Below are 23159 nucleotides of genomic sequence, written 5' to 3'. Positions count from 1 at the left end.
TTAACTGAACCTTAGTCTTACTTTCATTATATTTTATTGTAGATGATGACTGAACTATAAACTCAGTTACACAAATTGTCAGCATGTAGCCATATTTTTACTGATAAAATGTAGTCTAGTTGTTAAAATGCTGCCGCTTTCCACATTACAGCAAGTTATTACAAATATGATCTACAGAAAATGCAGATAACTAAATTAAACAGAAAAACAACAACAGTTATTTGGCTTCATTCGGAATGAAAAGAGCGTTAATAAGGTGTGCTAAAGGCAATCTCACATGTAGGAAATCATGTTTTTAGAAAGGACATGAAGCTTATCATTCATCAATAAATAAAACAAATACTTGTAGGATTCCAAGTGTGCCACTCATTAAAGGCAAGAATACGCATGCTAGAGTATGACACCAACAACTGAAACCAAATATTATAAATGGGTTGGAGACAGTGCAATTTCTGTTTATGTATCACTGTAACTGTTTTTAAAGTAGATATTAACATGAAAAAATAAGGAATGATCGGTCTCCACATACTGCATTCTTAACTGGTTCAACATCACAGAAATAATGCTAAAATTGGCAGAAATTTAATTGCAAAGGTGGCAGCAAACAGAGGAACACTGTTACTTATCTACGCATTTCTGAGAATTATTTCTCAGAATTCCACAAACCAACCAGGTTGAGGGTATGAACCATAAATGGTTCAAATGGCTCTGAGCACTATGGGACTTAACATCTGTGGTCATCAGTCCCCTAGAAGTTAGAACTACTTAAACCTAACTAACCTAAGGACATCACACACATCCATGCCCGAGGAAGGATTCGAACCTGCGACCCTAGCGATCACGCGGTTCCAGACTGAAGCACCTAGAACCGCATGGCCACACCGGCCGGCGGTATGAACCATAAACTTAACAGTTATTATGGCTTAATGGATTGAATGGAGTAAAGGCCACAGATACTGTTCACAGTAACACACCGAAAAATTACACACTAATGTGCTATGATGGTAGTTCACAGAGTTATTTTTATTATTCATACCTGAAATTTAGCTATGAAGTCCAACAAGTTGAGGCACAATTTACGACTGGAATGAGTAAGTTGACGCAGACTATCTTCTTGATACAGTTTGTAATGGAGGATATTCTTGCAAATTTCTCTGTTTATTTCCTGGTTAAACAGTGGAATTCCAAAACTACACTCCAAAAGAGTCCATCGATTTATATCTGTAGATATATTCTCAAGATCTCTCTTTTCACTACTATCATTTTCTGAGGACAAGAGGCTACTGTCATTCCTAATTTCATTATCAACAGACTTTGATTTAATATTTAATTTTTCAGGATATATGCTATCTATTTCTTTTTTTAAGACAGAAGCACATTCACCATTTGTGAAGCCATTGCTAGGTAATAAATCTACACTAGTGGGCTCTTCAAATGTGTCATCTGGGGATCCTGTTTTCACCCAAGCTTCTACAAAGCTCTCAACATTAGATCCTGAACTGGAGATAGGCGAAATGCACTTAGATTCTTCTGGAGTGTGCCTATAAAAATTAATTTTGTTACTATGACCATCTATACTGTTCTCTGTATCAACCATAGTTATAAAGCCACAGCTGCACTTCAGATCAATAACGTCAGACAGTTTCCTTACAGCAGGATGGGAATTCCAATCAACATCAGTGGTGCACACATTCTGAAAACTGCCACCTGTAAAAAGAAAAAGTCAATAATATATGAAGACAGTTAACACTAACAACAGCACAATTCTCAAAATTCTTACCAATAGCTAGTGGTTTTGAAGACATCGGAAATGGTACCAAGAATGTTTCTGCTACTCGGCTAATACCATAAGCCTGAAAAATAAATGAAAAAGAAACTTACAGAGAACTAAGGAAAATAAACAATAATCTCTCTTTTCTTTCCTTTTTATATTTACACTTTGTACATACTTATACAGTGAATATAACAGTTCTCAAAGAATTTTTTAAACTCATTTTTCAGTTACAAAGATCATCTGCTGTCCTGTATACACACTTTCAATTGTAAGGGTATGCTAAAACCTATGGAGCCACAGTTTTCTGCTAAGGGCAAACCCTCTGGCCCATGTCTGCACATGAGACGAAGTCACACTGGCTCAGCCACCTTCTTTGCTGTTCTCCACTTCAACTGATTGCCATCAGTATGTTGCTGACCTGGGCTTTGGAATATATGCTATCTGGGCAAATCCCAGTGCAGCTGGTTATGATTTTGCAATTTATCACAGACCTTTCTTAGTACATTCTTAAGAAGGTGACCTTTGCTTCAATGACATGAATTTATTTATTGTCCATTAAAATGACCACATTGTGCAAAATAGTGTAACAGTATACTTTGAAACAGTGGCATTTAATTTTCAATAAATATTAATTTTGCAGCCATAAACCAGTATCCAACTTACGCTCAGCGATGTTCTCCCTTATTTTTGTCATATACTCAAACCCATTTCAATACCAACAAAATTATCATTTGACTAGTACTGAATCTACTACTTACAATATACCAATACTCTCACCATATATCCTGTCTCACCATTTTTAATATGGGTGCTATTTTAATGAGCGGTAGGTAAACTGATCTCATTTGATTACCGAGGATGATATCTCCTGCACAAATGTCCATCAGTGTGAATGGCTTTATTATGAGATAGTACCATAAGCTTCATCAACAATCAATTTGTTGTTCAATCCCCATCCCCAACTCACATTCTCCTCTCATGAGAAGAAGTGTTCTGTTTATGAAATCTGTTTGTAAAATGTGCCATCATTTAGGAACAAGAATACCTAGTTTCAAAAAGGTAAACTATGAGGAGCAGTCAAATAAAAACTGAACATCTGCTACAATGGGACCATGGGTTGGTTCTTTTCAAAAGTAATTACCTCATGCATTAAGACATTTAATCTTACTGGGAGATGAGATGATCAAATCCTGTTTCACTGAATGCAGTGGGCTGCTGATAGACAATTGTACCCCCTCTTGCCCTTCCTTGTCTAGTTGAAACAGACGACCTGTATGTCTTTCTTCAGGTCGCCAAAGATGTGAACATCACACAGAGAAAGATCCTGGCTGTATGGAGGATGTTGCAGTGTTACCCAACCAAACTGCCGAAGCATAGCCTTCATCCAATTGGCACAGTGGGCACATGCATTATCATGCAACAGGATGATTCCATCTGACAACATTCCTGGGCATTCTGACGTTATGGCAAGTCACATTTCCTGCGAAGTGTCTTCACAGCACTGTGCATTGACTGGGCTTCAATGCTTGAGGAACTCTATGATCAGAAGCAGCATCATGTTGCACGATAATGCTAGCCCCCACACTGCTGATTGGACACTTTGCAATTTGGTTGGAAAATACAGCAACATCCCCCATACAGCCCAGATCTTTCACCATTTGAGTTTCACACTTTTGGAAACCTGAAGAAAGATGCGTAGATGTCAATTTCAATTGGATGAGGAAGTGCAAGAGTGGGTGCAGTTGTGGATCCGTCAGCAGCTGACTGCATTCTAACAGGAACTGATTGTCTCACCTCCCATTGGCATAAATGTCTCAATGTGTGCAGTGATTACTTTTGAACAGAACCATTCCATGGTCATGTTGCGGCTGGTGTTTGGTTTTCATTTGACTGCCCCTTATACATTAGATATTTATGAAAATATGAGGCATAAGAATTTAAGTGGTCAGTGGTTTATTTAGGTGAAACATAGATTTATACCTGTTATTTTGTGAATAAATGTCGGCAAAATAATAGTTTCCAAGGAGTACTGCGACACAAAAGTGTTGATTTATGTTTATTGCACTATACAGGGCACTGACATATAGTGCATGGAGGTGTCCCACTTGTAGGGATTTGATGCATACATTGTTACTGTCCTCCTCATTAGCATAAACAAGACAGTGCTGCCACCTTGGCCAGGTCTTCAGTTTGGCTTACCAGGTAATAGGTCTTATCTTTATTAACAGCACTACCAAAGGAATGACATAAAAATGAAAACATTAAATTAAGGTTCAGAATTTCAGACTATATTTCATTTATGCAATTTCATGTTATTACACACACAGAAATGAAAATAACATAATCAATTCAGGTTCAGAATTTGAAAACAGAATTCTCCTAGGCAATTTAAAGTAGTTGTGCTTCACAGTATTCATCTCCAATGATTCCATTCATTTTATTTCAGTTGATGTTTATCTCTATGGCAGGGTAAGCCTTGGTCCTCTGTCATATTCTTTGCTTTGGTCATTCTACACCTAATAAGGAGAAACTCCTGTTGTTTGTTCATGAAAAAGTATGAGGAAAATGTAAGTGAGAATGAAGTTATGGGTCAGCCTAGGAGGAACCCTCAGATGGCCTAATTATTTTTGGCAACTGCTCACAATAGGCAGGGATCTGGGCGTGAGTCCTGCCCTGGCACAAATGTTTATTTTTAACAACAAATTCAACACACTAAAATTTAATTCATAAAAATTTAGGGTGGGTCCTCTTGCAGAGCAGGAAACCATGAGTCAACAAACTGTCCTGCTCATAGATGTGTAAGAAAGCCTTCATTCCACCTGACTGGCCTTCTGCAGATATACCATGGCTCAGTAGTTAGCATTACCAAATGTAGCTTACTGTTCATCACTCTTAGCCACACTTCTCCCCAATGATATATGACTGTGTACCTCTACAGTGTGGCGACAGCATGTAAGTGGATGGCACACTGGGTCACATATTTATCACACATTCTTCCACAGTTGCCATACTTGCTAATTTGTTTTCCTGAATTTCCATTCTTAGTCACGTAAGTAAAAAGACATCTCTTTTACCATAACCTGCATGCAAAGAAGGGATTTGTTCATCCTCCACGTCCATGTGCTGTATAGCTTGAGGGCACTCAGGGAGTTCAAGATGGTGAGCAATTTCACTGCATGAATATCGAATCTTCTCCAGCACCCTACCAACTTCTAATGACCTGAGGATGTACAGCACTTCCATAAACCTCACCTTTGTATCACTTATGCATGGCAATAACATGCAAGATACAAATATAAGGGCCAGAAACTTTCCCAAATCTGTAAAACTTAGAATGGTACTCTTCATTTAAAAGTTAGGTAGGTTAAAACATACAAAATAGTGGTTAACACTAGAACTATCAATAAGACATTTGTGTACCATTGAAAAACCAAGAAACAATTATATAAATATAATAAACAGACACTGTGAAGTAGTGCACCGTGGCTCATAAACGTGGTCTCACAGACAAAAAGATGTTAGCTTTGATCATTAATAATGAAGAAGTTACATGCAAAGGAGAATATGTAGACAGTGTATCAACGGATTCTGTTTATGATAAAAACCAAAGTGCAGCAGGAAGCTCAGATGAATCAGAGGGCAGCCATGAAGATTCTGACGAATCCCCATGAGTGAATCGTACTGGAAAAGGTAATACATAAAACATTTCTGAAATCATATATTTTTGTTTCACCATTTTTATTGCAACAGTGTTCATTCCTCAAAAAACACTCATTTCACTTTTCCTAGATGCCACCTCATTCGAAGGGCAATCACATAAGCATGGTACAAGAAAAGTTAGCAGAGAGGGTGCTGTTGCAATGGTTTGTAGCAGTGCTGTCAGAGCTGCTAAACTTCTTCTCAATCACTTTCAAAGACACACTGAAACAGAGTTCTGTAGTGTCGGAATGGGAAGAATTGTCATTACCAATTGAGGAGCTTCATGCATTTGTTGCTGCTCTGTTTGTTTGGAGAGCTACTGAATCAAAGGAATAGTAGTGGATCTTCTTTGGTCAGAGAAATGGGGAATATAATTTTACAAGCCCGTGATATCACACAATTGTTTCAGAGAAATGAGGTTCCTCATGTTTGATTTGAGGTCAACATGCGCAAGAGCAAACAAAAAATGACAAGGCTATTCTCGTGTCAGTTACATAGAAAACTGTCAAAGCATGTATATTCCTGCCCCACATATTGGTGTTCATGAGCAGTTGTTTCTGTCCATGTGTAAATGTCGGTTCACTCACTTCATGGCTTCAAAACCTGACAAGTATGGGCAGATATACGGAATGGCTGTTCATAAATAATTCAAATATATGCTAATGTATTCCGATATCTTGGCAATGAAAAAACTCATCCTGGTGGTGAAGATTTTAGTGACTTTGCAGGGAAAAAACCTTTACGCCCAAACCTAAATAAAGGAAGGACTGTTTCGTGTGACAACTTCTTCACCCCACTTTCCAAAGAAAAATTAGAAAGGATGTGCGAGAGTGCAAAATGAAAGTGAGTGAGGACCTATACAAGACTGAAGCTTTCAAAAGTCATGAAATGATCCTTACAGTGTACCAAGGAAAGCCAGAAAAGAACATAATAATTCTCAGTGTCGATTTGCAAATTGGACCTGACACCAAGTTGAAGTCCGACACAGTGAAATGTTACATTGAAACTACAAATGGATTAGATGACGTTGACCAGATAGCTTGCAAGTACTCAGTGAAAGCTGGTAAAAGAAGATGGCCTTTTCATATTTTTTCCAATATTCTAGACTTAGCAGGCATCAATGCTTGGATAATCTACAGAGAAGTAACAAACATCAAAGTAAGATGAGATTTCCTTCTCAAGCTCGCAGAGGAACTTGCCATAGTTTTTACAGAAACCCCAGATTAGAGCTCTAGCTATTCACATTGAATAATCAGATGTAGTTGGAAATGGTCACTGCTGTCAGGTGCAAACATCTTCCAATGAAGGGAAAAGTTCATATACTCATAAATGTACATCATGCAACAAACCAGTCTGCAAGAAATGTGTTGTTACAGTTTGCTATATCTGTGTAGATTGCAAAGTTTAGTCTACCAATGATGACAATCTGCAGGTATTTAAAAGGTTGGTTGTTTTGGGGAAGGAGACCAGACAGCGAGGTCATCGGTCTCATCGAATTAGGAAGGACGGGGAAGAAAGTCGGCCGTGCCCTTTGAAAGGAACCATCCCGGCATTTGCCTGGAGTGATTTAGGGAAATCACGGAAAACCTAAATCAGGATGGCCGGACGCGGGATTGAACCGTCGTCCTCCCGAATGCAAGTCCAGTGTCTAACCACTGCGCCACCTCGCTCGGTATTTAAAAGGAACATGGTTACTTACATAGACTGTAATGTTAACCTTTAGATGTGTATCATAATGTAAAGCGATATTAGAATATGCCAATATGTTCTTGCTTAATTGTAGGAAATAGCATTTTGTACTAAATTTTTTTTTTTTTTGAGTTGGCTGTATTTCTATAAAAATACAAGATTTCTTCATGATATTACAAACAATTTTCAAGTATGTGCATATTTAAGTTGATTTGGACAAAAATTTTAAAAGTATTCTGTTTTTATTTTGTTACATTAAAATATTTTAAAATAAATTGTAAGTATCTAGTATTATTGTACTTAATGTTCACAATTAAAACAAAATAATGGACCATTAGAGTGACTATTTGCTACAGAAACACTCATCCACTAAAATAAAAATACTAAGAACAAATTCTAAGCTCACTGAGTAGAGATGGGACATTTCTGTATCAGCAAACGTTTTATAGAATTTGAAAAAGTCAGTGGTTTTAGTATCAAAAATCAAGAAATACACACTTCTCTATGTAAAAGTCAATAATTGGTATGTTTGGCTCACTCCTTCAACTTCCAAATTGCTTTGGAGGCTTTGAAGAGCAACACAAAGTTGCAAAATTGTCCACTGCACTGGATTTCTTAAGATGGACATTAAACTGTCAATGATGAAGAGGGCTATACTTCCTTGACATTATCTTCTTCCTCTCCAAATCTATCAGAAATAAATTCTCCAACTTAGAATCATTAAAAGCATTAGAATACATGAACCATATGGAGATGGCCACGGATGTTCCATTAATGCAGCTATCCAAGAATAGTTTACCTTGAAGTAGTGTCATAATGATTTCACATGACTTTCCAGTGTCAAAAAGTAAGACTATGAAATGATGTCTTTGCAGGAAACCCCAAAGAATAGCTATCTCCAATTTGTAAAGCCACACTTCAGTAGGTACTGGTGATGGTTTAGTTCTTCCACAGATTGAGAAGGGGAACCGAATTTACTTATTCCCACGTGTTGAGAATTCCTTAGATTCTGCTTATATGTCCTGCAGAATGTCCTACAGGTTTTTGTTGTGACCAGGCACATTATCAAAGTACTAAATCGAACTTCCACTTGGCAAACAGGCAGATATGGATTCACTCCTGTTGGAAATGAATCCACCACTCCCCATGGATGTACAGTGCAGTTGCCATCACAAAGTGCTCTACTGTTCCTTAAGCAGCCTACAATTGTTTGGACACAGCCCTTTCACAGTACAGTTGCTAGATAATGTAACTAATGCTCAGATTACGTGTAATAGCAAAAACAGCAACAGTGGACAAAATAGGTTGCTTAACATATTTACTGCTGTATTCAACAAGATAACAGCACCAGAAACTGTAAATAACATGCTAAAAAGCGAAATGAAATAATGATTTTGTAATGTTTAAAAAACTGTTATTTGCAGATAAGCTGCAAACAGTATTTTCAATGTGACACTAATAACTGCTATCATTATGTAAGATAACTACATAACAGTATAATTATCTTACTTTCCCAAATAGCTTTGTATGCCTAACATATATGAAGGTGTACTGACAAATATTCTTTCAATATGGTATCTGCAAATAGAAAAGGAAGAGTGAGGGTGGAAAATGGCACTGGTGGTACACTATACACGCTCTGTCTCATATCACATGTCGAGTATGTAGATGCACTTGTCAGACTTAATTTCCTCACCCAAGGAGCAAGTGAATGCTCATTGCCATAGTATATGCTAGCCTCTATTAGAAAATAAGAAACACAGACTGTGAATCTGTATAGGTACTGAAATTAGTGCAGGAGACTCAGGATAAATTATTCAAGAGTGTGTAGATTAATTTTATTTGAATGTTAAATGCCAGGGAATTTTGTCTGTAAACTCTGAGTATTCATAAATATATGAGGAATTAAAAACCAGATATAGCTTCAATTCAATTTATCTTAGAAATCAGATATATTATAAATCAGACTGTGTTGTTAAACATACCTGGACCAAAACAGCTGAATGGCAAAGTGCTTCATTGAGGGTAAAAATAATATTACTGACAGGCAGAACTCCAGGATCATGTCCCCATGTAGTCACCAAGAGCTTTTCATATTTACAGAATACAGCTGGTAGCCTCTTAATTCGAGAACCTGTAAAATCCAGAGAGAATAGATGAACAGCATGAAAGTGATTATAGTCACTTCAAGCAATACTTGTCATTTTGCATCAAAATGTTGTTATAATGCAGTCAATGGAATGCTTTCACAAACATACCAAAACATCACTTAACTTTCAAAAGCACAATTTCCTTCAGTGAGACAGAGTCTTTCCTTCTCATCCTCTTCAATAAGTCTCCTCTGACCCTCCCCATTTCGTAAACCTCACCAGTCCTTTTTATTCATCTGTCTTCCTTCCCCTTCAATCCTCCTATGGGTGGAGGAGCCCATGGCTCCAAAAGCTTGTACATGTCATTAACTTTTATGAGTTTTCTTCTGCTGCTGCATGGTGAGGAGATTTTTGTCTATCCGGTTATATTTTCAAAAACTGATTATTGTCATTGCTACATTATCATTTAGCATTAATCATATAATCACCTACAGTTGCCATTTTTTTTTTATTTTGGAAAGTTAAAGAATGGTTTTTGCTGTATAATACCGATCTTTGTGGGTAAGACCCCAACTATCAAGTGTATCAGTTGTCAAGCAGTGGAGTAGTAGTTGTTAGGAGGGCTACTGGACAAGTAATGTAATTTGACAAGCAATGGGATGATGAAATGTTGTTGAACACAACGTATGAAAACTAAGTTTTAGTAAGTGCAACATATGTGCTGTGTCTACAACTGTGTTGGGTGCCAACTTCTTGCATATTTTTCCAGCACTGATGAACACAGGAGGAATGCTGGTAATTTGCTTATTGTGTATGGACAAATGAAGTGGATTAATTACAAGCACTTTTCTGGCATGCCAGCTACTGCACAGTTGTGTACATGGTGGTGATCAAACAGTGAACTGGTGCTACAAGCTAACCTACAGCATCACTATGAACTGTGTGCGAAACTGTTAGTGCAATTTCAGGATCTCATAAGCGTATGTAATGTCAAAACTGCTCACAGATGGCAGTAAATGTATATAACTGACAACCACAACACACAGTATATAATGATTTCACTGTCACCATATTCAAATAATTTTTCCTCAGTTCCCAAATTTTATAGTAAAGGCTTTAAATAAACTTCCTTTTTAATTTACTACACCCCATAAACTTGGAGAGTCATATAAAAAGTAATGATTTTCTAAATAAGTTGTTGTGGATATTATATTTAGATAATGAGTAACTATTTTCAATACCTCTCACATATAGTTCAGCTCACAGTTGAAATAAGGGCTGCAAATCTGCTAGTTTAAAACTTTCCACAGTGATTCTGAGTGAGAATTTTCAAATTTGTTTGAAATACCATTGCGTCATTTTTACAACTGTAGCAGAGCCTGTGCGTACCTTTTCATGTTTTCCACTTTCTACAATCTTATTCTTGTCATTATTTTTCAGATAATATAATGCATATTTTTCTGCGGTATTTTCAGCAGAATTTAGTGGTACAGATATTTTTAATAATTTTTTTCCAAACTAAATGTAAAGTATTTTTATTCTACTTAACTTTTCAGATACAGGCTAACACACATGCACAGTTAACAATTAAATGCAAATGACAAATATTCCAATCCAAAATAAAATGTGGTTGGAGTATATTGTGAAAAGAGCTGCATCACAAGAGTGCTGTGATTCAGTAACAGAACTTTCAAAATGAATTTTTCACTCTGCAGGGATTGTGCACTGTAACAAGCTTCCTTTAGAGTTTGGAAAATAAGAAAGATATACTGACAGATCAGAACTCAGATGAGATGTGAATTGTGCTTGGCTTGCTCAGTTAACTGCTTTGCCTGCAAAAGGCAAAGTTCAAGGTTAAATTTGTTCAAATGGTTCAAATGGCTGAGCACTATGGGACTTAACATCTGAGGTCATCAGTTCCCTAGAACTTAGAACTACTTAAACCTAAATAACCTAAGGACATCACACACATCCATGCCCAAGGCAGGATTTGAACATGCGACCGTGGCGGTCACGCGGTTCCAGACTGAAGTGCTAGAACTGCTCGGCCACACCGGCTGGCCGTTAAATTTATAACACACTGGGTTAGTGTGATCTATTTAACAATTTATGGAGTTGACAATGGTAGTCACCACCTGCGTAATATAGCACTCGACACTCTACAAATATGAAAACAAGTACTGTAATTATTTGTAATGACCATGCAGAACAAACATTTTAGTGTGGTATTGTATATAATGTTCAAAAATTGTATTCATCTTTTATATCTTTTTCATATTTTACAACAAAACCCAAAAATACCTCTCTCTCAATCCTTAATAATACTGTACTCTCTGTTCCCACTTAAAATACTTGAAAACATTCTCTCTCTTTTGCAAATAACATTCAGTCAATCTCATATAAAGAAGTGGAATGCATTAACAGTGACAAAAGTATGAAAAGTATTCTCCTCATAAGAGAAATTTTCTATAGCAAAGGTACACAAAAGCTAACCCCCATACGACATTTGTGTCTAACACCTGTAGAAAGATATCTGAAGGTATGAACATTCTCATAAAATAAGCACTACTGCTACTGCAATTTGTGTGTTAATTTGACATCCAAGCTGAAGTTACTTCCTGGTTTACCACTGTATAAAGTTCTTGCTGAAATAAATCATGTGATAATTTTTGTAATGAAAAAAAGTTGCAATGCATTAATTACCAGGCAGAATACCTTCTTTAACAAAATGTCACATTAAATTCTTACCTTTTACTAGAAGTAGAGATGGAGGACCATATCCAGTAATATAATATATGAACAGTTTAAACCACACACTATTTACTTCCGGAATAGCAGGTCCTAGGTGAGGTGGCATACAGCTGCTAATTGGTCTTATTTCTTTACTCAGTGGTGCCATCGAAACAAGCAGCCTGCAACACAAACACACAGTGTTTTCCTTTAATGATCTGCAAATATAAAGAAGAACAGAGAATACATGAACAGACACCACACACGTATATGTGTGTGTGTGTGTGTGTGTGTGTGTGTGTGTGTGTGTGTGGTTTTTTTAAGACAGCAGATTTCTGTCTTTGAGTGTCTAATAGCAAATGATGGTCTTCATATCTAGAAGTTTTGTAGCTGATGGACAAAATTGTCTAACTCTGGAACACATGGCCTGGCATCTGAAGTACTGTCATCAGATGGTTAATAAGTTTAATGCTGGCAGACAAATGATGGTGTTAAAGAAAATACGGATTGACGAAAGATGTCTGTACCAATTTGTCTTAGACAAGTCATGTACCTGGATATTTTCTGGTAATGTTCATAAAAAAGTTAAAATAATTCAGAATGTAGCGGCCTACCTTCCATAGATGAATGGACTCACATAAGGCATTGGCAGATATGCTCTCGATGTATGTTGATATTAAACAGAGAGACTGGGATACAATACAGCCCATTGTGACATTTGCATACAACACAGTGTAGCAAGACGCTTCAGTTTATACACCATTCTTTCTGTTCCACATTCACCCTTTTATCCTCACAGACCTCTGGAAGTTTGACCAAGTCTTTGTTCGACATGATACTGCGTGCAAGCCCCTGCAGTCACTGTATGATGGAACATATCCAGTCCTCAGCAGGATGAGAAAATGTTTAAAGTTGATGTTATGAGTATGCCAACTACTATCTCCATTGATTGCCTTAAACCTGTTTTCTGCACTTCCTATGCTGGTAGAAACAAAACATCTGATAGACCTATCACAGACATGACAGAATTACCTGGCACCTATCACAGACAAGCCACAACAGATATTGGACATCAACCATGCTGACTCACCAGCTGCCTTGGCAAACCCTGTTGTCATGCGATGTGGAGGTCATGTCCACTTCAATAGAAGATATCGTTAGCATTTGGGGGGAGGGGGGTGATAAAGTGATTGTACACCATAATGACATGTGTGATTAAGAGGTAAATTGCTTATGCTCCACAAAATGATCGCTGACACATGTTTTTTCTTTGTTTTATATAATTATTCCTTGGCTTTGTCTTTTGATGTTTTCTCAAGCTGTTCTGTGTCCTTGTATAATACATTATTAAATGTTGCCAATAAAGTGAACATATTTAAACCACAATGGTTCAAAAATTTCATGGAACAATCTATATGATGGGAAAGTTTTATATTTCACAGTAGATTCAAAGTTTGGAATTTGTGTCTAGCACCCTCTACCAATTACTTAAGTGGGAATTGTGGAGTAATTATGTCACTGTAGAATAACTAATGGTGTTGAAAAATCAGCAGAATTCACAAAAAATATCAAGGCACAAGGACACAACCTAGGACCTGTCAGGTTCTATGAAACAAAACTGTTATTGAATTATTTCCACTCTTGATCATCATTTACTGCAGATCATTTGAGCAAATAACAGTTCCCAGTGACTGAGAAATGACCCAAGTCACACTTGTTAACAACAAAGGATTACAGAACTTGTAAACTACACAACTTCTCTCTCTTTATAGTGTAATTCCACAAAAAAATTTAAGTCCAAACATAATAATACATTTAGAACAAGAGTACATTCCCCATGGTTAAACAGCACAGACTGCCAAAACATTCATCATGTGAAATTCAACATGCACTTCACAAGGCATCCAAAGGATTGTGGTTATGAGGGAAAAGTGCAAGGTGAAGTTACCTCTGACACTAGACTTGAAGAATGTTTCCACGATCAGAGAGCATCACACGATGTACTCCGTGATGCAAAATGATGTCCTCTACAAGGAACTTTGCAATTTCTGGAGTTTTGGCAGTCAGCACAGCTTTGATGACAGCACAGTGCATGACATGCCCCAGACATAATTGTGGCATTTGCTTCCATTGACATTCATTACAGTGGTTCATATAGAATCTAACAGATTGCTAGATACTTGACCAATGATAGCTGAGTTTGTTCTGTCTAGTTTTCAAGAATACCAGGTGACCAGATGTTGAAAACACCATGGAAATACTTCAGGATAGCTGGCTGTATATGAGCTGGGATAACTAACAACGATTTCTGCACCACTGGATCACAGTTCCTCTTATACAATGTTCCATCTATTAATTAGATTTGTCCTTTGGTTGGTTCCTCATTCTTCAAAACTTCTATGGTTTTCAGCAATGTTGTACCTTCCCTTCCGTTCAGCAGCAACATAATTTAATGCAGAGATGACTGAGACTTCGTCCACACTGCAGTGTTCCACCATCTTGCCAGTCAACCTGATGGATCCTCCAGGCTCGTGAGGCAGCATTGAGAATGGTAATCCATGACAAAAGTGAATGGTTTGCAAAATAAACATGGATAGAGCTTGCTGATGGGTCAAACAACTGCAAGGCACCCTTTCACAGTTGTAGATTAATTCTTTTTGGACACAGAGTACTCTGGAAGTATATACTATCGCCCTTTGAGCCTCTTCTTGAATTTGTACTAGAACAGTCCAAATCCCAAAACCACTAGCATCAGTATGAAGTTCTGTCTTGACTTTGTCATACAATGCTAAAACTGGAGAACATGTAAGCACCTCACAAGGACAAGGAAACACCTTTCTTGTACCTCGTTCTGGGAAAATGTGGCATCCCCTTGCAGTAGTTCTTGCAAGGGACATGCATTGGAATGGAGTCCTTTAAGAACCAGCAGTATTACGAATCCATTCTCAGGAAACTTCTCACATCACAAGAATACCACAGAGTTGGAAACTCTGTAACTGTTCTTATTTTCTCTGAATCTGTCTGTACTCCACTGCCATTCACTTGTCCCAAGATTTTTATTTCTTGGAAATGAAAAGGCACTTTTTGGGATTCAGGCAGAGACAAGCATTCTCAACACATTTCAACACAGTTGTCACTTGTCTTAGGTGTACTTCAAATGACACTGAAAAAAAAACAACTGTATCATCCAGATAGAAAATACACATCGTCCATTTGAGGTGTTGAAGCAAGCTGTCACAAATTCAAAGGTGGCTGGAGCATTACATAGTCCAAATGGCGTTACTTTCAATTTACAGAGGTCATTGAGAATTACGAAGACAATCTTTTCCCTGTCAGCCTCATCAATCTTGATTTTGCCAGTATTCTGACTGCGTGTCCGCAGTTTAGAAATACTTTTCTCCATTTTAGATTTGAAAGCATCCAAAACTGATGCTGGATAGCTGTTAGTCACTGATGACGTTCCTCAGCTAGGGTATATCCTAATGGTAGTTCAATAGTAGCTTCCTCTTCTGTGGTGCCTGTAGAGGTAGCAGAGCACCACACTATTCTTCCTCAATGACCCCAATGTGGACCTGCTGGACTGGTTCGGTTCCCTATGCACATACCTTCAGCGGTGAATTGTGGATGCTCACGACAGTAACCCAAACTTCCCATTGACCACCTACAATGCTAACGATCATCACTGGCATGTAGATTTCTTTTGTGAGCCTGATTAGCTTAGTGCAATCAACAAAAGCTTCACACTTGAACTGTGGATCTCAACTGAAGACTGAAACTTGTCTTGATGATGATGTGGTAACAGTATCTTCAACAGCAAACAACTGCACAGAGTAATCTTTGTTATGTGTGCTTGCTGGAATAGGTTCATCAATCTGGAGCTCTGATACTCCATAATCAATGACTGCATGCAATGCCTGCAAGAAGTCCCATCCACTAAGACCACATTCTATTAAATGACAAATTCAAAATGCTGTGTTCTGTCACTGATAGTTATTGCTGTAATACATATCCCATTGGCTGGACGTACAGAGCTACTGTAAATGATTCAATTGCAAAAGTATTACATGTACAAATATGGCTGATGCATGAACAGAACTATAAACTCGCAAAGTATGTATTTTGCACTCTAAAAAGATTCTATGAGGCCCCTCTGGTCACATGACAAATACCTAAACAGTAATCAAGTTTGTTCCATACCTCATGTAACAACACCCTGTCAATGGTTATCATGGCAGCATTGATGCATTCTCGCAGTTGTCCCAGTGTTCTTGCATACGGGAGTACGTAAATGTGGACCTTAATGTACCCTCAAAGGAAGTCACAAGGCGTTAGGTCAGGTGATCTGGGGGGCATTTCAAGGAAAGAGAGCCACATCATATTCATCATTTGGTCCCCTCCCCCAAATCAAACAACCAACCAACCATATTCACCACTATACCCAATGCAGTGAATGTAAAGTTTGCCGTTTACGTAGCGACGAACATCGATGCTACTATGAGGGGTTGCCCAATCTTGTTGAAAGATGAAATTCTTGGAATCAGCAGTCAGTTGTGGCAACAACCACTGATAGTTATTCACATCAAGGTAAAATGTACTCATCACAATCTTCTCACAGAAGAAAAACAGCCCATACAGCTTCGTCTGTGACACTGAACAGGAACTTAGCCTTCGGCAAATCTGCCCAACACTCCCACATTGTGGTGATTAACCTTTCCAGACAAATAAATGGTGCTTCTTCACTGATCATCTGTTTGGAGGCAAAATGTTCATTCTCAAATGCTTACTGCATTGTGGTGCAAAATGGAAGGCACTGGCAATCTTCCAATTTTAATTGCTGCACAAGCTGCAGACAGTACAGTTTGCAATGTAACCGCCATCACAAAATCTTCCAAACAGTTTGCTGTGGTATTCGAAGTTTGTGGCTTATGCGGACTGTTGATTCTTTTTTTCAACTGAAAACTTTCTCTCACCCTCTCCATGGTTGCATCTGGCACACATGATCGAGGGTACTTCACTGTTTACAGAGACAACCAATGTCCCTAAATTGCCGAGACCAATACACCATGTTCTGCTTACTTGGCAGTTCTTTTACGTGATTCCTTCTAAATGCATGCTGCACTGTTGTAACAGACAAATATCTCGCATACTGCAACACACAAAAACTCTTTTCTTGCTTTGTCACCATTTTTTCCAGGCGCTGCACTCATAATGCCAACTGGTGGGCACAATGCAAACTCGGTGAGTTTACAGTTCTATTCATGCATCAATCATATTTGTACATGTAATACTTCGGAAACTACAGAACTCTGAAAACAAATGAATCATTTATAGCTGCCTTGTATTTCCCATTTATGATCTTCAGCAGTGTATTTCCCATTTCTGACCTTCAGCACAATCGCTTTCATATCATGTAATACAATCTTCTTTAGCTGATGATGATAAGTGTTCCACATTACAGAAATAGAAATCTAAATCGACTAGTGCCCAGACTGGTTGACTGTAGATGAAATTTCATGTCATCTTGGCAACTGTCATCCATGGAGTAGACTCAACTCCACAGACAGTCATCTCACTTCATTTTCTTAAATTTGGTGGCTAGGCAAGCGGCTGGTACCTTTGTGCAGTGACAGGGAAAAGCTACAACATGCCGAGGGTGACAGGGAAAAGCTACAACATGCTGAGGAGTAACCTCATCCAGGGTACAGTAATGAGATTCGTCCCACAGGTCAACTACATTCATCTGCAGTTGACAGTTGTGATGGTTGATGTCTTGTGACGTAGTAGTCATCAAACACTCATCTCCTTTCTCTGCAGTAGTGCACAGTGTGTCTGGGCATCCAATGAAAACAGAATGGCATGTTGTCTTCCATCCTTCAAATGTGTGTTTTTCTGTGGGACATTTAACTTGGTGGAAAAGTTGGTTGTGGGGGAGGGGGGGGGGGGGGCGATAAGTCTGAGCCCATTCTTCATGATGTGCTCGACTGGTGATGGACACTCATGCCACCTCTTGTTCAATATTCTCTATTACCTCCCTACACGTGGAGTTGACACTCAAGGGTTCTATCACAATAGATACTCAGTCCAACATTTCTGGCTGCCCTACATTGCTGTATATCTTCTCATACAGTCTGGTTTATAAGATAGGCGAGCTCATGGTGATCTTCTACAACTGCTATAGGGGCCTCATTTGGGAGTCGGCTTTTGTCTCACTCTTTTCTATTACACTTTTTTGATTTCCTGGCACCACTTGATGAATTACTCTGTCATTGTGACATCCATTATCAGATGATCTCAATAAATGTCTTCTGCAACTCCTTTCATCAAGTGTGAGATTTAGTCAGCTTCTGTCATATTTGGATTCACAATGTGGCATAGGGTGAAAATATTCTACATGTAAGACTGTCATTTCTCTGTGACGTTGGGCCCTGTCCTTAGATTGTATTCCTGCAGTGTCGACTTACTGATGATTGTAGCCAAACGTTTGCTTTGGTTCAGCCTGGAAATTGTTCCAGCTCTTGAGCTTTTCTTAGTTGTTTTCAAACCACTGGTGGGCTGTACTGCCTAAATAGAAATGCCAAACACATCATGCAATCCCATCTGTTATGTATGGTGACTCGGTTGAATTCTTTCACTGAATTCAATGGGTCCTGACCAGTGTCTTCAAAGAACACTGATGGATGCCTGATGTACAGCTGAATTACTGCTGGCTTGGAGTCCACTGGTCTCCTCAATATACACATCTTAGGAATGACTTACTGCTTGTAAGTTCCTGTCCATGTAGGCAACAGCTATTACATTGTCTAACTGGAGCCATAGTGTTGCAGATGCTTTGAAGTACCTGGCATCTTCACCTAACAATATCATGTAGTATCCACAATCAAGCCCAAATCCGAAATCAGGGTTATCAGAGAAGTACAACATTTACCACTGATAGCAAATTTGTTACAGACACCACCACACAGACAGAACGTAACTGCCTCCTGTACAGAGATTGCTGCTATATGGGCACTGAAGCGCCAAAGAAACTGGTATAGGCACGTGTATTCAAATAAACAGATATTTAAACAGGCAGAATATGACACTGTGATCAGCAATGCCTGTACAAGCATTTGGCACAGTTGTTAGATCAGTTAATGCTGCTAGAATGGCAGGTTATCAAGATTTAAGTGTGTTTGAACACTGTGTTATAGTCGGCACTAGAGTGATGGGACACGGCATCTCTGAGGTAGCCATGAAGTGGAGATTTTCCTGTATGACCACTTCACAAGTGTACCATGAATATCAGAAGTCCAGTAAAACATCAAATCTCCGACATCCCTGCGGCCAGAAAAAGAGCCTGCAAGAACGGGACCAATGACAACTGAAGAGAATCATTTAATGTGACAGAAGTGAACCCTTCTGTAAATTGTTGCAGATTTCAATGCTGGGTCAACAACAAGTGTAAGCTTGTGAATCATTCAATGAAACATCATCAATATGGGCTTTTGGCGCCAAAGACCCACTCGTGTACCCTTGATGACTGCATAACACACAACTTTACGCCTTGCCTGGGCCCTTCAACACTGACATTGGATTGCTGATGACTGGAATCATGTTGCCTGGTCAGACGAGTCTTGTTTCAAATTGTATTGAGCGGATGGATGTGTACGGGTATGGAGACAACCTCATGAATCCATGGACCCTGCACATCAACAGGGGACTGTTCAAGCTGGTGGAGGCTCTGCAATGGTGTGGGGTGTGTACAGTTGGAGTGATATGGGACCCCTGATGCGCCTAGATACGACTCTGACAGGTGACACGTATGTACGCATCCTGTCTGATCACCTCATCCATTCGTGTCCATTGTGCATTCCATCCTGTCTGATCACCTCATCCATTCGTGTCCATTGTGCATTCCAACGGACTTGGTCAATTCCAGCAGGACAATGTGACACCCACTATGTCCAGAATAGCTACAGAGTGGCTCCAGGAACACACTTCAGAGTTTAAACACTTCCACTAGCCACCAAACTCCCCAGACATGAACATTATTAAGCATATCTGGGATGCCTCACAACATGCTGTTCAGAAGGGATCTCCACCCATTTTTACTCTTGCGAATTTATGGACAGCCCTGCAGGATTCATGGTGTCAATTCCCTCCAGCAGTACTTCATACATTAGTCAAGTCCATGCCTTGTCATGTTGCGGCACTTCCGCGTGCTTGTGGGGGTCCTACATGATATTAGGTAGGTGTACCAGTTTCTTTTGCCCTTCAGTGTATATACATCAAATATTCCAGAATATACAAACATAAGATATTTCGAGAACTTTCCACAACTGACAATAACTAAATAACAAATAACTGCTGGTGGATGGGTTTGAACTGACAATCTGTAGCATGCCAGCCAGCAACGTCAGAGACTACGCTACACAGCAAGCATATCTCATGCCAATACTGTTACATCACTCTGGAACTAGGTCACTCAGCAGGCAAGAGACATAGTTTTCTTATGGAGTCTCAATCCAGATATTTCCAAAACAACCTTTTGGCCCATATGATTCTCATGCCTCTCTTTTTACACACACACAAACATGTAAGTGAAACAAACCTTAAGTGTGCATCATTCAGAGTCCCTGGAAGCAGTTTTCTGCACCAACAAAGAGTTCTTGGCTGAGCTTGTAGAGGTCTGTATAATGTGAAGGAAAGTACTTTCAAAAGATAATAAAGAAAATATTTCAGAAAAACAGGCATCCTCTTGCAAAAAGAAAGGCAAGAGATTCAGGAATTTGCAGCAACAAAGACACCAGATACATACAGCTGGATAAAAAGGGCATAGATAATTTCTTAAGTTAACTGCTGACAAAGAGACAGAAGCAGAAGAAATAATCACAGCAGCAAAAAATGCCCCCTTATACCTGTAAATTTCTTCATGCAGTTATCAATAAAAACACTGTTCTCCACAGATGACTCACAATACACTTTCCTTGATGGGTATGTTGAATGGCTAAGCAGGAATGGCTAGAGAACAAAATGCAAGATTGTACAAGCATGGAGGAGGAACATACACTATGTGATCAAAAGTATCCAGACACCTGGCTGGAAATGACTCGTAAGTTCAGTGAGAGGGAAGATATGACACTAGAAGAAGAATTTAACAAAGTACTGAAAGATATAAGCCAAAACAGGGCTCCTGGAAAAGACAACATTCCCTCATAATTCTTGAGATACTTGAGAGAGCCAGCCATGACAAAACTATTCCATCTGGTGTGCTAGATACTGGTAGATGAGATAGACCAAATATCACCAACACTTCAACAAGAATGTAATAATTCCAATTCCAAAGAAAACAGGTGCTGACAGATGTGAATATTACTAAAATGTCAGTTTAATAAGCTATGGTTCCAAAATACCAACATGAATTATTTACAGAAGAAGGGAAAAACTGGTAGAAAGCAACCTTAGGAAGTATCAGTTTGAGTTACATGAAATGCAGGAACATGAGATGCAATACTGACACCACGACTTATCTCAGAAGCTAGGTTAAAGAAAGGTAAACCTACTTTTATAGCTTTCATAGATTTAGAGAGAACTTTTGACAATGTTGACTGGAATATGTTTTTTGAAATTCAAAAGGTATCAGGGATAAATTACATGAAGCAAAATGTTATATACAGTTTGTACAGAAAGCAGACCGCAGTTATGAGAATTGAAGGGCAGAAAGGGAAGCAATGGTTGAGGAGGGGGTGAGACACGATTGCAGACTACACTTGATGTTATTCAATATATACACTGAGCAAGCAGTGAAGGAAGCTGAAGAAAAATTTTGATTGGGAATTAAAGTTCAGGGAGAAGAAATAAAAACTCAAAGTTTTGCTGATGACATTGTAGTCCTATCAGAGACAGCAAAGGAATTGGAAGAGCAGTTGAACAGAATGGACAATATTTTGAGAAGAGGTTATAAGATGAGCATAAAAAAGAAAACAAAGGTAATGGAATGAAGTTGGACAAAATCAGGCAACTCTGTCAGTATACAATCAGGAAATGAGACACTAAAAGCAGTAAATGAGTTTTGTTATTTGAGCAGCAAAATAACTGATGTCCAAAGTAGAGATGACATAAAATGCAGACAGGCTACAGCAACGAAATCATTTCCAAAAAAGAGGAACTTGTTAACATCAAATATGAACTTAATGTGTTAGGAAGTCTTTTCTGGAGGTATCTGTCTGGAGTGTAGTTTTGTATGGAATTGAAATATTGACAATAAGAAGTTCAGACAAGAAGAGCATAAAGGCTTTTGAAATATGGTGCTACAGAAGAATGCTGAAGATAATAAGTTGGATAGATAATGTAACTGATGAGAAGGTAGTGGATCAAATTTGGGAGAAAAGAAATTACTGCCACAATTTTACTAAAAGAGGAGTTTGTTTATTAGAACACATTCTGAGGCATCAAGGAATTGTCAATATTGTAACTGAAGAGAAGTGTGCAGGGTAAAAACTGTAGAGGGAGGCCAAGGGATGAAAACAGTAAGCAGGTTCAAATGGATGTAGGTTGCAGCAGTTATTTGGTAATAAAGAGGCTTGCACAGAAAAGACAAATGTGGAGAGCTGCATCAAACTAGTCTTCAGACAGAAGACCACAATAACAGGGTGAAACACACAAATATGCGATATTCAGCAAAAATAAAACATAGGTGTATGAAAAGAAAACACAGTGAGAGACTAAATATGAAAAAAAATTGGATACTTACAGCAAAAGTCAAAATTCAAAAATTAGCGTGTTCATTAGTCATTTATTTAAAAAAAACATGTGTCATCAAATTTGGGTGGAAATAAATTAGGAAATTTCATTAGCTGCAACAATATGCAGTGCTTACTGGCTGAACAATGCACACAGGATATCAGAAGCATTTGAGGGTTGAATAACATGTGCTTACTAGTTTTGAAACCAGAGGAAAAAACAGAGAACATTAAAACCTTGGGTTCTTGTAGCTTTAAAGCAGTTTCATCAGCTTTCTCGTACTTTTTTTCCATTTCATGCTATATCTTTCTGTTTACAAAGAAGGAAATGATTTACAAGTTCTAACAGGTTACAATATAAAATATCTTTTGATCTATGCGCATGTCAGGCCTTCTCCAGATAATGTTTCTGTACCTGGTAAGCAGAAGCTGTTTTTATGTGCCAAATTGTGTTTA

The 23159-nt window shown here is 38.4% G+C and overlaps 1 protein-coding gene across 1 annotated transcript in view; it reads right to left on the bottom strand.

Moving 5' to 3' along the window:
- The window catches only part of LOC126183427 (protein FAM91A1), a 182895-nt gene that overhangs the window by 38873 nt on the left and 120863 nt on the right, over positions 1 to 23159 (bottom strand). The window contains exons 9-12 of the mRNA XM_049925401.1: positions 12001 to 12164; positions 9148 to 9296; positions 1781 to 1853; positions 1037 to 1707 (exon numbers count right to left, since the gene is read on the bottom strand). Of these exons, the coding sequence (XP_049781358.1) occupies positions 1037 to 1707; positions 1781 to 1853; positions 9148 to 9296; positions 12001 to 12164 (1057 nt within the window). The remainder of the gene's footprint in view (positions 1 to 1036; positions 1708 to 1780; positions 1854 to 9147; positions 9297 to 12000; positions 12165 to 23159) is intronic.

The sequence above is a fragment of the Schistocerca cancellata genome, chromosome 4, assembly GCF_023864275.1.
Source record: "Schistocerca cancellata isolate TAMUIC-IGC-003103 chromosome 4, iqSchCanc2.1, whole genome shotgun sequence".
Taxonomy (NCBI): Eukaryota; Metazoa; Arthropoda; class Insecta; order Orthoptera; family Acrididae; genus Schistocerca; species Schistocerca cancellata.
Note: the sequence above shows the minus strand (reverse complement) of the source record. Positions and strands in the feature narration are given on the sequence as shown.